The sequence below is a fragment of the Euprymna scolopes genome, chromosome 17, assembly GCF_053919585.1.
Source record: "Euprymna scolopes isolate OS-2025 chromosome 17, ASM5391958v1, whole genome shotgun sequence".
Classification (NCBI taxonomy): Eukaryota; Metazoa; Mollusca; class Cephalopoda; order Sepiida; family Sepiolidae; genus Euprymna; species Euprymna scolopes.
The window spans coordinates 116,104,965-116,124,339 of NC_136498.1; the positions used below are offsets into that span (position 1 = coordinate 116,104,965).

General features: G+C 31.9%; 1 protein-coding gene across 24 annotated transcripts in view; it reads right to left on the minus strand.

Moving 5' to 3' along the window:
• LOC145296919 (SH3 domain-containing kinase-binding protein 1-like) overlaps window positions 1-19,375 on the minus strand; it is a 452,874-nt gene that overhangs the window by 196,467 nt on the left and 237,032 nt on the right. For all 24 annotated transcript variants that reach the window (XM_080143107.1, XM_080143091.1, XM_080143089.1 and 21 more), the window contains one exon: window positions 1,153-1,301. In XM_080143107.1, coding sequence (XP_079999233.1) covers window positions 1,153-1,301 — 149 coding nt within the window. The remainder of the gene's footprint in view (window positions 1-1,152; window positions 1,302-19,375) is intronic.

Consider the following 19,375-nt stretch of genomic DNA (forward strand, 5'->3'; position numbering starts at 1 on the left):
AAATATTTCATTTTTTAATACGTTTTTTTTTTATAACTTGCTAAATGTTTTACAAATTTTTATTTTAACAATATTCTGCTGCTATTAAAATATTTAATTTTTTTTAAAAACAGTTTATCTTTGTATAACTCTATGGCAATCTGGCACACTACCGGGAGTCACAGTATCTAACAAGTGAACCTTAAACCCCAAGACAATGTCTATCAAAAAAGTTCCTGAACTTAAGCCATTACAACAAAAAGAATCAGAGTTTGTTAACATTTTTGTATGTCACATCCAGATGTTTTTATCATTGAACGATGGTAAAAAAATGACTGTGCTTGATCTTTACTCCTGATCTTAAATGGAATACGTACATCAAATCTGTTGCCAAGGCAGCTGGAGAAATGGTCAGATCCTTCTATCGATCCAGTAGATATCTCACTGCTGATGCAATTCTCTATCTATATAAGAGCCAGATACGTCCAAGCATGGAATACTGTTGCTACATATAGGCAGGAGCTACTAGAAAAGACTTGTCCTGCCTTGATAGGGTTCAAAATAGACTTCATGGCCTAGTGGAAGATGTCCTTTTCTCTTCGCTGCAACCTCTATCTCACAGAAGAGATGTTGCGAGTTTGTCTCTGCTTTATCGTTATTTTCATGGAAAGTGTTCAACTGAGCTTCAATCTATGGTCCCCCTTCGCCAAACTTTCACAAGAAACACTCGAAAACATTATCAATAATTTTCCCCACTCTTTATCTGTGCCTAAACCTAAACATAGATTCCATGATCAAAGCTTCTTTCTTAGAATTGCACGCCTGTGGAATTGTCTTCCGTTTTCCTGCTTTCCAGCCGTCTATAATATGGTTGTCTTTAAGTCCAACGTGAACAAGTATCTGATGAGCCATTCCACTTAAGTTAACAAATTTACCGAACTTCCATTACTATCGATTACTATATTGTCCTTTTGACTACTCTACACTCTTTAACCCTTATCCTTGAGTGGCCTATCGGCCTTGATAAGTGGTGACGCCTTTTTAAAAAAAAAAAAATCATAACTGAAATTGGTGGACAAGTCAGGCATTGAAATTTATTTTTACAAAATATAGTTCGATTGAAGAAAGAAGTGTAAATGTTATTAATAAAAATGTTTAATCTAAATTAGTTACCTTTGCATCATCAGCCTCAGGTTTCCATCCGCCTGTTGAAGGTCTCAATTTAATTGGGCCCCTTTCAAATATATTGCCGAATCCGACCCCTCGGATTTTCTTGCCCTTTGTTTCAGGATCAGTACTGATATCTTTCTTTTCAGGTTCATCTAATATAAAGAGATAAAAACAAAGAAAAGAAAAAATGATTAGGATTATTCATAGCAGTACAGAAACATTTCATCTAATTGAACTTGAGACCTGTACATAATTTTTACCTAAACCCATGGTGTCATAATTAATATCGTTGGTTAACAATCAGTTATAAGTCGAAGGTGATGATGATTAAATGGTTAGTGATACAGATTGATGATCTGGATGTCCCATGTTTGAATCTAGTAAATTCTACAAAAATCACTTTCACTGACGATGTTGGCAAGCTTTTTGTGGTTCCTCTACTAAGTATGCAATGTTTTCCTAGAAATAATCTGATATATAACGTCTGTCTGTCTGTCTGTTACTATTTTTCAAACTATCTTTTCTGAAACTAAAAGTCGCAGAGCGACACTAGGGTCCTCAAATGATTGGATTTTTTATGTACTGTTCTTTTATGGGTCTTTAGTGATTGAAATTGTTTTTGAGGGGTCAAAATTGAAAAAAATCGTTATACATTTTGTACATTCATCTAAGTTTATTTGTAATTTTTAATTAGTTCATATGCGTGTCACGTTGGTACAGTGGTAACGTCACCAGCTTTGAATACTACAGCAGAATGGTATTATTAAGATCCATATTGGTTGAAAATTTGTAGAATGGAGGTAAAAAAATCTTTTTAAATGCTCACCGCTTGGCATCATTCCCGAATCTTAATTTTAAATCCAATTCAAAATATAACAACTATATTTTATTTTGTCCTTTAACTAAATGGAACTTACACCATGATCATTTGGATTTAAAAATTATGCTAATGAACATACTACATCTGGTTGAATACAACCAAAAATGAAACGGATTAATTACATTCACAAAGGATTGCTGCCAACTACTTTGGATGTTTTACCAGGGATATTTGGTTTTTTACCTTCATTCTACCGATCTTCAACCAATATGGATCTTAATAATACAATCCTACTTTCAAGGATTAATTTATTTGGATATTAAAGTTCATATCCTTTTTCTGCCTTCAACATTCATTCCCATTCTCTATGTCCCTTAAAGGGGTTTACTTTTTAATATTTTTATTGTATGTGCTATTTAGCAAAATAATTTCAAACCAGTATTAATATTTTGCTAGCGATTTTCCTCTGAGGAGATGTACTTACATTGAAAATCCATCGATTAAGAAAATCATTTAAACATTGTATTCTTTGTTTACAACAAATGTTTGTTTTGAAAAGTAATTATTTCAAAATGAATTTTTAAATATATAAACTAATTGTATTTGCTCTATCTATTATATTGAGCAATTTTATTTGACTAGGATTATCTAATATATAAATCTCACTGTGTCTGTGTGTGTGTCTGTCTCTGTTTTTCAATTTGTATCTCCTCCTAGACGGATGATCGTTAGACGAAGTGCAATAGCTCAAAAGATTACATTTTTGGTGCAGAATTTTATTAGCGGCATTTAATTGATTAAAATAATTGCTAACGGATTCAAAAAAGGGTTCTAACTTGAAAGCAATAACACCTTGACGAGCATAGCAGCACAATGGTGTCATTATGCACACGCGTTACATCGAGTAAAAGAGAAATGTATTTATTAAGATATTTCACAACGTTTTGAAAGCGACTGTCTCTTTGGTGCAATAGCTAACGTGATCGATTACTAGCATAAGTGTTGCGGTTTCGATCCCAATCATTTCTTTTTTTTTTTTTCTTTCTACATTCCGATATTCTTGATGTTTAAATGTTATACAATGAATACACAATAACAGTTTTATTAAAAAAAAAAATGCAGGGGAATGTTTTTGCTTTACGTAACGAAAATGTCATATTCAAATATATATATGATATATCGGCTTATTTGCTACATTCTAAAAACCACGTAAATAGATTAAGTAATGGCATCTGTATTAGATTTACTCCTAAACTAATTAACCAATCATTAAGAATATTAATTATGTGTATATGTTTATATATTTCTATGTCTTGGATTCATTCCTAAACTAATTGACAGATCATTATGAATTTTAAATATGTTTATATGATTATATATTTGTATGTATTGGATCCACTCCTAAACTAATTAACCGATCATTATGAATTTTAATTATGCGTATATGTTTATATATTTGTATGTATTGGATTCACTCCTAAACTAATTAATCGATCATTATGAATTTTAATTATGCGTATATGTTTATATATTTGTATGTATTGGATTCACTCCTAAACTAATTAACCGATCATTATGAATTTTAATTATGCGTATATGTTTATATATTTGTATGTATTGGATTCACTCCTAAACTAATTGACAGATCATTATGAATTTTAATTATGTGTATATGCTTATATATTTTTATGCATTGGAATCACTCCTAAACTAATTAACCAATCATCATTAATTTTAATTATGTGTATATGTTTATATATTTTTATGCATTCGATTCACTCCTAAAGTAATTAACCGATCATTGTGCATTATAATTATGTTTATATATTTCTATGGATTCACTCTTAAACTAATTAACCGATCATTATGAACGATTAGTATACATATATACGTATATATTTGTATGTATTCGATTCACTCCTATACTAATTAACTGATCAATATAAATTTAATGTATTATATATGTTTGTATATTTGTATAGTAGTATTCCAAAAATCACATATAATGATCACTTTTTAATGTATTTATGTGTACAAGAAATTCTATCAAAGTAATAAGGTACTTGCGTAGTATAGTACTCATGAAAAAACAAAGAAAATCTTACATGTGACATACATGAAAGTTATTAACCGAAAATCCCGTTTAATATTCAAGTAGTATGACTTACATATGAGAAATAAGGTGCTTCTTCACTATAGCACCCGGATAACAAAATTACCCCTGGTGTACAGAAAATATAACACAACAGAAAATTACATAAACGTATCGAGTTCTTTCATTTTTACATTAGAAATAAGGTACTTGTACAGTATAGTACCCATATGAAAAACAAAGGAAATCTTATCTGTGGCGTACATAAAAGTAATCCAAATCAAAAATTATATAATATATTCGAGTAGTATGACATTTATATAAGAAATAAGGTGCTTCTTTATTATAGCACTCTATTATAAAAACAAACTCTCACCTATGACATACGGAAAAGTTTGCACAAAAGAAAATTATGCAAAATCATAGAGTAGTTTCATCTATATATTATAAAAAAGGTACTTGCACATTATCCTACCCACGAAATAAGGTGCTTGTGTAGTATAGTACTCATATGAAAAACAAATAAAATTCTACCTGTGACATGCCATTAAAACCGAAAATCCTGTTATATAATCGAATAGCATGACTTTTAAATGAGAAATAAGGTGCTACTTCACTATAGCAATAGATGAAAAAAAAAAAACAAATTCTTACTCTAGACGCACAGAAAATTTAGCACAAAAGAAAATTACTTAAAAGTATCGAGTTTTTACATTTTTAATTAGAAAAGAAATGGTACTTCTACAGTATCCTACCCAGGAAATAAGGTACTTGTACAGTGAAGTACCCGTATGAAAAACAAAGAAATTCTTATCTGTGACGTACATAAGTTATCAAAATCGAAAATCGTGTAATATATTTATATAAAAAATCTGGTGCTTCTTCACTATAGCACTCTGATGTAAAAACAAACACACTCTTACCTGTGACATACCGAAAATTTAGCACAACAGAAACTTATGGTAATAATTTTAAATATGTATTGTACATTACCCGCCCTAGGTAAGAAATTTTTTTTCCACATACGTGCTGTAAATTTCCTGTCCTATGAAGGTACACTTATTCGATACATATGTTGTGTAATACCCGTCCTAGGATAGGTAAAATAAAAGCTTTCTCTATTCTAAGAATAACAGGTATGTTCAAAATTTTTCTCATTGTCGTATACGGTCCAGAGCAACGCCGGGTGGCCTTGCTAGTCTTATATAAATATTACCTCTACAGAGCTCTACATTGCAAGCGAAACTGAAAAATCACTCACAAATGTGACTGATTTTTCAAATTGTCGACTAGAAATAATAAAACGCTTATCTTTTGACAATTGTATTTCTTTCACTGACAATCTTTCAAAGCTCACTACTGAGTAAAAAATATCTTTTCAACTTTTTTTTTTATAAAACGAACAAAGTTAAAGTATTTAAAAAATAAAAGTTTAATAGAACAATATACTCTTTTTTGATTTTTTTTAGATTGTTTACACCTTCAAGTATCAACATAAAATTTGTTAAAATAAAATACGCATCAAGTGTGCTTGAAAGCCAAATCACAACGTAATATTAGAAAAATAAACAAATATTTTACTTTATATTTTGGAGCCAAACTCCATCCTCAGTATGTTGTTTTATTTCTTTTTTTTTTTCCTTTTCTTCTTTCTTGCTATGTTGTAAACTCACACCCTTGACATTTTCTTTTTACCTACGCACTGCTCTAACATTTCATAATACAACCGCTGAGATACAACACACAGCTCTTTACAAATAGATTTTTCTTACTCCAACTTTACAACATAGCAAGAAAGAAGAAAAGGAAAAAGAAAGAAAATAACATACTGATGATGGAGTTTGGCTCCGAAATATAATTATGTTATAAATTTCAAACAAGTAAAGTATTTGTTTATTTCTCTAGTATTACGTTGTGATTTGGCTTTGAAGCGCACTTGATGCGTATTTTATTTTATTCAAATTAAATCAACGTTTCTATATGGAACTCACACCTTTGAGGTTATAAAATTTATTATACATTTAGAATTACACTTATTTAAAAAATACGCAGAAAAATCTTTACGATGTACATACTCGTCACAGAACAAAGATATCATATTCTAAAAATCATGTGGGTTTGGCTAGTAACTTTTCTATTTGACTAATAAACGAAAATATTTAGTTGTCAAAGGTCAACTAAAGATAAATTTGTCCATAGAGCTCTGCTCCTATAAAATTTTGTAAGACTTGAAACTATTAGATTCACTAATTTGCAATCTAATTTCTGGAAGTATATATATATATATATATATATATATATATATATATATATATATATATACTGTATTGCTATATCCATATATATATATATAGATATATCAATACTGGTAGCCAAATTGAATATTAAAATGCTTATATCTTTGCTTCCATGGGACAAAACTACATGAAAATTTGTAGGCTTTTTGAAGATTATAATACTATTCTATGGTTAAAATTTTATGACAGTTGGTAAAAAAAAAGAATCTATATTTTCAAACAAATAAAATATGCCCAAATTTGCCTACTTTTGTACATAGTGTCCTGCAGGCCAGCTTCAGTTTTCTTGCTCGAGTTGTCTCTCCTGTGATCTTGCCAAACTACTAATATATACTATAACAAATAGATCTGATAAAGACATTATCTTTAACAAAGCAAACCTGTCCAGATAGCAAACACTCTACACGGTTAAGAGAAGCAATTCATATAATAAAAGATGAGAAATAAAAGTTACATAGAAACTTTATTGTATCAGCAGATCAATAAGGGTGAAAATAAGGTGGGGGGAAAAAAAAAAAGAAAAACCTCTTATGCCAAGGTATTTCAAGGTGAAATGCTTTTCATTAGAAGAGAAAAGATATACAAATATAAGGATATCTATCTATCTATCTATCTACCTCTCTTTCTCTCTCTCTCTCTCTCTCTCTCTCTCTCTCTCTCTCTAAATATATATGGCATTTTGATTTTCAATGCTATTTTGTTTATTTTTCATAAACAAAATATACAGAATTAATGTTAAAAAAAAAACTGGATTAAAAGTTTTAAAAGTTCACACTCAGTTGCATCTATTTAAAAAACATCGATTTGCTAAAATATATATAAAGTGAGTACACCCCTCACATTTCACAAAAGTGAGTACACCCCTCACATTTCACAAAAGTGAGTACACACCTCACATTTCTTCAAATATTTAAGTATATCTCTTCATGGGACAACACTGAAAAAATTATTTTTTGACACAATGAAAAGATATACTTAAATATTTGAAGAAATGTGAGGAGTGTACTCACTTTTGTGCTACACTGTACATATTAGTTTTCCTTTCTTTTTAAGGAGGGAAACAGGCAAAACGAAAACAAGACCCTTTGGCAACAAAAAATAAGATGAAAGTTGTTTCTTTATCTACACAGGCCATATCTAATTCCGGATGTATATCTAATTCATCATTTGAAACTAAAGACATCTCTTGGCCAAAAAGGAAAAATACAAACATTTCACACACGGCTACATAAAACTGAAATCTGTGAAACATTCGTTTTTTGAACTAGATACCTCAAAAAAATGTTTTTGATTTTTTGTTTGTTTTTTTAACTAAAAAGCCATATGGTCTCTTGCCAGAAGTTAGATAAAAACCTTATAATCAATCATTTGTTAAAAAATCATTTTTGATGATAAAACTTTTATAAAAACTCAAATTTCTTGAGTTTAAACTTGGCTTATCTGTTTTATGGCTTATCAACCTTTTTTGCTATCAGTTTTAGTCTCATTTTAATTTTTGTTGAAGACTTGAAAAAATGTTATAGAAAGTAAAGGTCTGAGAATGAACGTTACCAAGATCAAAATGATAATCAGTAGTTGTAGCGCATTATTTTTTTTTTATTGAAATCCTTTGAGATAAGTAATTTGTGTATTTATTTATTTGCGGACTGTTATCCTCATCTTTATAGTTATTGCTGTTTCAACATGTTTTGGCCAACTCATCTTCTGGCCTTCTTCAGGTGATTAACTACGACAGAATAGGAATGCCGAGTCACGTAACTGTATTCCCAGTAACTACTGCCTTCCATAGTTGTTGTCTCACCATGTTTTGGCCAACGAATCCTCTGATCTGCTTTGGGTAGAATTGAAACCACTATCTTCAGACAATGCTCACCTGACCCTAACCCTAACCTGAAACAGTAGAAATCTAATGCCTCAATCTACTGTACTACGGGCCCCAAAGAATCACCTGACGAGAGGACGAGTTGGCTGAAATGTGGTGAAACGACAACAGCTCTGAAGATGAGAATAACAGTCCACTTGCCTTTTTTCTGTTATTCTTGGCCTTCGGGCCGGGATCAAACTGTTCTGCAGATGCTGCACTTTGATAATTTGTACCAGTCAATGAAGGGGAAACCCTCTATACTGGGACAATTCTTATTTTTGGTAACCAGAGTGTCCCCTTTTTGCCTATTTTAGGGGAGCTGGTTTTTACCCCACATTAAAAACGGCCTTGTGCCTAATTTGCTTTCGTGGGGAAGCAAATAAATACAATAAATAAAGTGGTTGTAGTGTTAGAAAAGTCCCCATAAAGAGAAAAGTTTGCTGAAAGGAAGTCGGGTGCAATTAAAACATTTTGTGATATTCGTAAACACTAAATACACAAAAGGTGCACTGGAATAACAGGTAGATTGAGAAATGAGAGCCAGTTTGAGTGCAAGAAGTGCAACACGATGGAGTTGGATGAGAACTCAGATGTAGAGAAAGTATATTTGGATGGCGAAGATTATTTGAAAGTTTTGTTATCGTGGCGATATCTTTGGGGCATTTGAAACATGCATTATACTGGCAAAGCACAAGAAAGTCAACATAATTGAAAAGAAATGTTTAAGTAACTTGAAGTAACTCCGTGAGATAATCAAAGAAAGTTAGAAAAAATCTCAACATCAAAAGATTCCTCAATGCTGTTGTTTCAAAAAAGAAAAATGTGGTTTGAATATGAGTTCGACAGAAACATTCCTGAGTTTGACAAAATACAGCTGAAGGTAGGAGATGTCCTTTTCTCTTCCCTGCAACCTCTATCTCACAGAAGAGATGTTGCGAGTGTCTCTGCTTTATCATTATTTTCATAGCAAGTGCTCGACTGAGCTTCAATCTATGCCCCCCCCCTCGCCAAACTTTTACAAGAAACACTCGTCTGGCTGAAAACACTATCAATAATTCCTCCCACTCTTTATCTGTGCCTAAACCTAAACGTAGATTCCATGAACAAAGCTTCCTTCTTAGAACTCCACGCCTGTGGAACTGTCTTCCGTTTTCCTGCTTCCCAGCTGAATACAATATGATTGTTTTCAAGTCCAACATAAACAAGTTCTTGATGAGCCGTTCACCTTAAGTTAACAAATTTACCGAATTTTCATTACTAACGATTACTATGTTGTCCAATTGACTACTGTACACTCTTAATCCTTATCCTCGAGTGATCGTTGGGCCTTGATAAGTGGTGATTCCTATGTAAAAAAAAAAAAAAAAAAAGATCAGAGGTTACAGTTGTCCGATGAATCCAAATAGTACAAGTAGTTTGAATATACTTCCGCAGTAACAGATGCCAATCGTGTAAATAAGATTTCATGGCCCAAAGCAAATATAGGTATTAATGTTTATATAGTAATCGAAACCAAAATAAAAAAAGCTACATACAACCAAAATAGGAAATAGATCTTGTCATTAAAGAACACAAATTAAGACTGTAAATTATAATTTACAAGAATTATTGCTTGATAGGATACTCAAAATAAATATTTCCTTTATAATTTGAATCATTGAAATAGAAATGTGATACTGAAATTGTAATCCATGCACAAAATGGCAACAATAAATAAATAATTAAAAAAAGAATAAACCTATTACAATTATTTATGGCGTAATGGAAACATATTATAAGGTATTTACAGCTTCTCTTCCAATTTTCGGATTTTAATCATATTAAAACGCACTTTATTTACTTTTGATGGATTGATGGTTGTTATTTCTTCTGATAACAGAGGTGTGCAATAAGTAATGCCCCTGACCCACTTCCAGTTACAGCTCTGAACTAATTGTGGTTTCTGTTTTACAGGTGTTTGAACTGAGTCAGGTGTGAAATGAAGCCTGTTGAATGTCGAGCAGTGATCTGGTTTTTGTATTTGAAAGGACACACACCACACGAGACTTAATGAAATGAAAGAAACTTATGGTGATAATGCCCCATCATATGACCTTGTAAAATGTTGGCATTGTGAATTCAAACATGGCCGGAAGTCTGTGGAAACAGTCCCAGACCTGGTCGCCCCCTTTCTGCCATTGATGAGGCATCTGTTCGTCAAGTTGAGGCTGCCATTTTGATATCAAGATTAGTACAGGGTCTGTGGAAACTATCATTCATGACCATTTGCATATGCATAAGGTGTCTGCCAGATGGATTCCCAGGTTGCTCACACCATTCCAGAAGCGAGAACGCACCGAGTGCTTGAGGATGAATTTGGAGATGTGCCAAGAAGATGAGTCAAAGTTTTTCAAAAGACTGATTACACAGGATGAAACCTGGGTCCATCACTATGATCCAGAGACCAAAGCCCAGTCAATGCAGTGGAAGCACTTGGACTCACCACCTCCAAAGAAGGCAAGGGTGCAGCACTCCACTGGCAAGGTCATGCTCACAGTCTTCTGGGACCAGGATGGAGTAGTGATGACAGATTTCCTGGCAAAGGGTACCATGATTACAGAAGTCTATTATGCTTCACTCTTGAGGAAATTAAGGGAAGCTATCAAAATCAAGAGGCGGGGCAAGATCAACAACGGTACCCTCCTCCTGCAGGACAACATTCCGGTCCACAACTCGCATATCGCCAGATCAGAAGCACGGGCATGTGGTTATGAAATCCTCTCTACTCTTCTGACCTTGAACCCTCTGACTTTCATCTCTTCCCAGCCATGAAGTTATTTTTGAAAGGAAAGCGTTTCCCAGATGATGCAGTCTTGATTTCTGAAGTCACGTCATGGTTGGAGGACCAACTTGGGGTGTTCTACAAAAACGGTCTCCAGAGCTGCATCAAACGATGGGAGAAATGTATAACTCTGGGTGGTTCCTATGTAGAGAAAGACTAATAACTGTGCCAAGTTTCGTTGCTCTACTGCTATAGGAAGTGGGGCAGGGGCATTACTTATTGCACACCCCTTGTAAGTGCAAAATAGATTCACAGATTGATATAATAATTAAATGATTGATTTTGTGCTAGATTAAAACAACCCTGTAAAAAAAAAAAAAAAAAACGTTGGCCAGTTGTTTGGAGGTGTAAAAGAAAAAAAATAGTTTTAGTATAAAGGTAGGCTTGAACCCCGAACGTTTGACGCGGAGGTGGAAAGGAAATGGAAAAAAAAAAAACCCTGCGACCTAACCATCTCGACCACGGGAACAGGTGAATTGATATGTGTGTTAAGTTGACGTTTATAAACCGAAATTAGCAGGTGCGACAACGTCAAGTTGTGGAAGCCAGTTTCTGTTTTCCTCGTTACGCGGCGATCAAACAATAAAAAAAAAAACACAAAAAAAACTAACGTAAGACAAATGAACGATGAAAACAGAAAAACGAACACGTGAAAAATGGCTTAAATAAGCCTGTTTCGATATTAAAATTTAAAAAATCAGTGGGTACCCGGGTGTTTTTGGATGTCGCTAAGAATAATCGAAGTAAAAAAAAAAAAAAAAAAAAAAAAAAAAAAAAAAAAAAAAAAAAAAGCAGAAAAACGAACGTTGCATGAAAAATGGCTTAAATAACACTGGTTCAATATTTAAATTTAAAAAAATTGAAAACAAAAAAAAAAAAAAAAACATCTCACACGATTCGAACCCAAAACGTTTAGATAATGAACCAAGGCCTTAACCAACTGAGCTAACGCGACGTACATGAAATTTGTTCGGTTTTTCAACTATTTAAAGTAAATCAGGTCACGACGTCATCTGACGCATGTGTAGAATCGGTCATTGTCACGAGAGGACCGTTTTTGTAAGCAGGGTTATTACTTATCCCCCCCCCATACACACACCTACAAACACCCGGGCAATGCCAGCATATATATATATATATATATATATATATATATATATAAAATCAAGAAGTAAAAATTAAGTTTACAAGCCAAAGGCTACTGTAAACTTAAAGCAAATATAAATATTCATCTTTATATAGTAATCGAATAAAGCTTAATATCGATACAGCCAAGATAGGAAATAGAGCTTGTCATTAAAGAACACAATTTAAAATTGTAAATTATAATTTACAAGAATTATTGCTCGATAGGATACTCAAAATAAATATTTCCTTAATCCGCAAAGTTTCAAAGAATGTGTTCTTTTCATCGGAGGAAAGATATTAGCAAATGAATATCATCGCAAAATATAAGTTATGAATATATATGGCAATTAAGCTACACAGAATTTTCCATGTTTAATCCCCATATGAAATTGTCGGTTTAAAATGCATGGAATGCATGTTACTTAATGTTTTTATAAATCCACATAATGTTTAGTTTAGCTAATTAACCTATCAGATTTATTGCTATGCTTTCCCATAGGTTATTCCCACCTGCAGATTTAAGTTTTCACTAGCCAATGGCCATGCTTCACTTGGACAAAGGTTTAGTTGACTATTTTCCTATTCTAGTGTTTATATAAGAAAACATTGGTCAACATAACAGAATTATATGCTTGATTGTACCTTTATTAATTTTAAATTTTTAATGATCTTTTTGTGTCAAAATAAGAAAAAATTAGGTGATGTTCCATATATATCACAAACGTTTTCGATTCTTTGTTGAATAATCTTCAGTTGACAAAAACAAATGAATAAAAAAAAAAGCTGGAACAAAAAAGGACAATTTCAAAGCTGCAGAGAATGCACACAAAAAGTTAGACACCAAAATAACAATGCAGTGCAGTTCCAGGAGAAACGTTAACAATTTAAGTTCCAGGATGCCAGAATTAGTGTCACCGGATCAATTGCATTACGCCACAGCTACCGAGAGTAAAGAAGGCCGATGCACATGACAGCATGACGTCGCTATCAGATTCACTTGTAGGGATATGATCTAGGCTATCAGCAGCAGTTTCGTCTAGTTTTCAGTTTGCTGTCTAACATGGTGTATTCTTGCGTTGTTACAAATTGCCGAGGAAATTATCCAAAATGCCCCAAAGTACATATATTTTCTTTTTCTAAATTTTCTCAATTTGGATACATGCCATTAGAAGGGAAATGTTTTTATTCCAACCAAATATAATAAAGTAAGTAATGTTATTTGTTAATAATTAAACGTGCATCTAATTAGAACTGTATTCAAGTGCTTTCATAACGTTTGATAACATTGTTAATATAAATTAAAGAAACAATACTATTTATTGCTAATACAGCAAATATTATGTTCATATTTTTAACTGTTTATTTTCTTATAAGGCTAAAAAGTCTATCAGGAAGATTGAAAATTTAATTTAATTTTGTTTTAGGTTTTAAAATTATAAACAAATAATTTTTACATGAGAATTGTCAAAATGTGTTTTTAATAATAAATTTCATTGAGTATGTCCAAATATTGGAAAGTTCTATATTTTTTTCTAAAGTCGGTTTGAAAATTATTCACCACGTGGCTTAATGAAATTAGCCGTGACTGAGTGTTATACAGGGTGTTTCAAAAGTCTTGGGAACATAACGATTTTTAATAACTCAAAAACTATTAGGAGTTGAAAAATGAAATTGGTATGAGTTCATCCTACACGATTAATCAAATCTTTATGCATTTAAGACTATGGCACCAGTTTCATTTTTCTACCTGGAATAGTTCATGAGATATACCCATTTGTAATGTTCCCAAGACTTTTGAAACACCCTGTATATTAAAATTGATTGTTTCTTTTTAGAATTATAAACAAATAATTTTTATATGAGAATATTTGTCAAAATGTTTTTTTTAACAATAAATAAAACCTTTCATTGAGTATGTCCAAATATTTGAAAGTTTGGGTTTGTTTTACTGTACACATAGATTCGAAAAAGTTGTCACAAAATAAATATAGAACAAATAAATGTTATCAAAGGCAAGATAAGTTACTTTTCTACCCAACTGGATATAATTTTCGTGTTTTTATTCAATGTAACATGCTTATTCAGCTCGAAAAAACAAAGTGTTTACCGATGTATTGGAAAATTCAAAATAGGAGCCGACTCTCTCTCGGAGACGGTAAGTTTGGGAAAATGAGTTATAAATAAAAAAACAGTCAAAATACTGTTAAAAACCCGCCGAATATATGTCAGCCTATGTCACGGTAACATATATTGAGCAAGTTTCTAACAGTATTTTGTCTGTTTTTTATTTATAACTCATTTTCCCAAACTTACCGCCTCAAAGAGAGAGTCGGCCGCCATTTAAAATTTTCCAATACATCGAGCTGAATAAACATGTTACATTAAATATAAACATTAAAAACATATCCAGTTAGGTAGAAAAGTAACTTATCTTGCCTTTGATAACATTTATTTATTCTATATTTGTTTTGTGACAACTTTTTCGAATCTATGTGTACAGTAAAACAAATCCGAAAGTTCTATATTTTTTTCTAAAGTCGGTTTGAAAATTACTCACCACGCAGCTATTAATGAAATTAGCCATGACTGAGCGTTATATATTAAAATTGTTTCTTTTTAGAATTATAAACAAATAATTTTTACATGAGAATATTTGTCAAAAATATATTTTTTTAATTTATTTACTTGGCTCCCCACGAGGGCACAGTTAGACACAAGGTCGGGTTTTAATGTGGGAAAATTTAGCTCTCCAAAAAGGGGCACTCTGGATAGGAACAAAAATAAAATAAAAATTGTCTCAGTCATGAAGGATTTCTCCTCCACTGACCGAGGACAGAACAAATAAAGTGTAGCATCAGAACAGATACTACACTGTGATTATTATTATTGTAAATGTTTGTTTACTATCTTTTCTTAGATTTTAGCAATAGTTTACATTATGGTATGAATGTTTTCTTTAATTATGTTTTTAGGAATGTGAACATCATTTTCGGCCTGAGGATGTAATAAAGATGAAGTCAAGATTCGATGATAAAACGTTGTGAAATAAACACGCAAGATGATAACATTAGTCCGAATAATCTCTAAAGTTCCAAAAAATAACAATCAACCCATGTGATTTTTCTCTAAATTAAATTAAAAAATATATTTCTGCACTAGTAACTTTTATTGTTTGTTTGTATTTAAATTATTTGTTTGATTTCAATATTTTGTATTTTATCGTTTGTTTTCATTCTTAAAATTATTTATCGATGGTTTTCACTTTTAAAATTATTAATCATTGGTGTTTAATATGTTTTTAAATTATTTGTTTCCTAACTTCATAATTCAGTTTTATCAGTATTAAATTGTATATTGCTTTATAATTACTTAATTTTACATAGATAATATTTATATTTTATATTGAATAAAGTTCAGTTTCAGTATTAATCGAACTGTGTTCCTTTTTCTTTTTAAAAATGTTTTATTGCTCTTTTTCAAATGGCCCTCATATAGTACTGACAGTCTGACAAAATCTTGCCTGCATGCATTTTTCAGTTAACAGGCCTTCTTCTTACTCTCGGTGGCCATGATTACGCTAAACATTTTAAAATGTTACTGGTTTTATACTAAAACGTTTAACAAAATATAATTCTTCCAGCAACAGTAATTCTGGCATCCCAGAATTTAAATTGTTAGTTTTTTTGTTTTTTTTTTTCTGGAATTTCATTGGTTTATTCTTTTGATGTCAGACTAACTTCACACTTGTGTCCTTAGTTGCTTTTGAAATTCTTTTCTCCAGGATTTTTGTTAATTTTCTTTTAGTCAACTGAAGATGATTCAATTGAGAATCAAAAATGTTAATAATACATATGAAGTCTCACTTAATTTTTTTTTTGGTTTTGACACCAAAAAGATCAGAAAAATACAAAACATAACAAGCCGAGCATGCAGAATCCCCCTCCATGAATGAAAAATTTACTTTCACCATGATTTGTGCAGAATTTTGAAAAAAAAAATGTGACCAAATGAATGGATGAATGATTTGGGGGACAATTTTAACCCTATAAAGCCGGTAGGGGGGATCAGGGGATCAGAGTTATCTCAAAAAATCCATATTGGCATAAATTTACTTTCACCATCACTAGTGTTTGTGCAGAATTTCCAAAAAATTCAAGGAGCGGTTATTGAGAAAAATGCAAACAAACGGACAAACAGGGGGCCAAAAAAGTATAACCAAACAGTAAAATTTCGATAAATTTAACCATGTTCGTTTAAATAAAAGAATGTTGCCTAAATAATGTGTGTGTGTGTGAGAGAGAGAGAGAGATATCAGCAAGTGTTTCATAACTTCTGATGCAAAAATTGTGTGCGTGTGTTTGTATTGGATATCACATTAGTGACAGCTCACAACTCGTGATGTGAGAATTTCAGGAACATACCTCCCCCCCTTTATAGCTCATTTTCAATGCGAGTGCCATATATGGCTTAGCTTATGCTATGACGAAGTTGCTTTTGAGAGTGGGACAGAGGATTATCGTGGCAGGTGCTGAGCAGAGAGAGTCAAAACTTTCTTTCAACGAAAACTCTTCTAATCTCACACTCGTGGTTCCTCGTCCCCACTGGAGATCGAACGATACCACATTGATTAACTCTCTGTTGCTCCTGCTATTTGCTAAATCTCTCAAGGACCAAAATACATTCCTTAAAAATGGATTTGAGCTGATCCTTATATAGGGTGACCTAAAAAAAAAAAAATGTCACCTATAGAATCATAAAATTCACAATCCTGTCTCCAATTATATTGTATACAAATAAACATGTCTATGTCTGGCTTATCTATCAAGTTTCAGTCCTTAGTGCCCAACAGTTTGTTTTATTGCAATTTAATAACATGCAGGGACACTTTGGTGATCGTCTCATCAGTAGGAGGTCTAATCATACATAGATCTCACACTCACTGAAACGTAAGCTCCTAGATTTTCATCTGTGGTATTATTTCAAAGATAATGTCAAGTGAAACACTTCCCACACTATTCCTAAACTAAAAAGGGCCACCACAACAAAAAGTCAGGGCAGTGCCAAGAGAGAAGGGTGTCATAGTTTTTTGAGAATTTTGCACATTGTATCCTGATGTGCTCTTCATTAAATTTATTTTTATCAAATATGGTTGGATTTGCAAAAAGAATTGTAAGTTATATTAACGATTCCAAGGACTTGTTTTAATTCGGCAGGGATGTCCCTTATTGGTCACCAGGTTATTTAATCTGATGCACAAAATAGACATACCGAAGTGGCACTAACTCTAAGCAGGTTCAATTGGTTTAGTCTTAAGGAGAAAGTTTCATGGGAGTATGAAATTCACAAGTAGACCCTTGTCGCATGTATATCTTCATTAGGGGAGATAACAATATTAGGTTTTTGCAACTCTTGCAGAAAGATGTCGATATCATCCTATATACAATGCCGGGTATTTCTAAATGGTTACTCATCCGGTACTGACCAGACTCAACGTTGCTTAACTTTGTTGATCTAAAAAGAACCGATGTGTCAACATGATCATGCCATAAGTAAATAGACATAAGCTTACATTGATGGAATAACCCCATCTTTTTCATGAGGGTAGGTCTATTTTTCACTTTCAACAAAATATCAACTTATCTTTTGCATGAAAAGTTGTATATTGGTATACCATAAATGCTGATAGCAAAAACCAGATTTCTTACTTGCCCTATAGGTTAAGGAAATTGCATAAAAATCCTCACACTGAAGTAAAAAAAAAAAAAAAAAAAAAAAAAATCATTGGTTTTTGCAACAATTGGCTTATTATCTCCATTAATAAAACTTTGCAATTTCAATAAATTAGAAAAGATGATCATTTTATTTCAATGAAATAAAAAGAATACAGGGTGACCAAAAAAAAAAAAAAAAAAAAAAAAAAAAAAGAAGCTAAATGGAGGCCATCTAGAACATACTGCAGAACGGAGAAAAAAGGCCCAAAGACCCTAGTGTTTTGATGTGATGTTTTGAATATAATAAACTACTTATGACCAAAGTTTCATTTCATTCGGACAAAATACTAAGAAGCGGGGGCCTAATTAGAGTTGGGGCCCGTTTTTTGGGATCACCCTGTAAAATAAGCTGAATAAAAGACAATCAGAATTAAAATTTGGACACCATCACGAGCTTTAACCTGCAATTTTTTATCTAATTAAGCTGTAACAGAGTGATAACGTTTAAAACAAAATCAAAATACGAACACATCATCTTTTTTTTTTTTGTTAGACAAGACAGATGAAAAATAAATATATTGCTTGATTCAAACTGCAGATCAATTGATTCATAAATCATAAATTTAATTTTAACATCTCTCGATAAATCAATTGGAAGATTTGAAAATGAAAACTAAACAAAAAATAATTCTGTGCTGCAAACAACATCTGGTGCGAAATTGCTCAATGTAAGATGAGTCAGGCGGGGAAAAGAAGGACTCATTTTATGACAACACTTTTCAAATTATCTGCCACAAACTGATTGAGAAGCTTCTCCTTAATTTGAATGCTCCCTCCAAACTAAAAATGCAAGAGCAAATCTGGCAAGTCCAAAAAATCTATCTATCTACTTAGTGAATGAATGACAAAAGTCTATATTCCAAAGTTCATGATGTTGACCATCTTATATTGTATTCTTTTAATTCAGTTGACACTTACAATTCTTGACAGTATCTGTTTCATAGCACAAAATCACTTAATTATTATATCAATTAGTGAATCTATTTTACCCTTAACTCATCAGAAGAAATAACAACCATCAATCCATCAAAAGTAAATAAAGTGCGTTTTGACATGATTAAAATCCGAAAATTGAAAGAGAAGCTTATGTTTCCATGACGCCATTTTGAATTTAGAAATAAAGTCACTAAACCCATATAACAGGTTCTATTAATTTAGGCATATTCTGCCAAAAATGTTGTATTTAATAATTATTAAATATAATTATAATTAGTAAATTTATTAATTATAATTAATGAATTCATATTTATGAAAATAACATCAAGAATAATAACCTATTACACATCTTTGCATATATGAAACTAAAAAAATCTTTATCTATCTATTTATATATAAAAGGCACTGTGTGTGTGTGAGTGAGAGAGAGAGATAGGGGGGGGGGGTGTCACTATGGACTCCAAAACAGCTGGGTTGAATTTTTTTTTTAATTACAC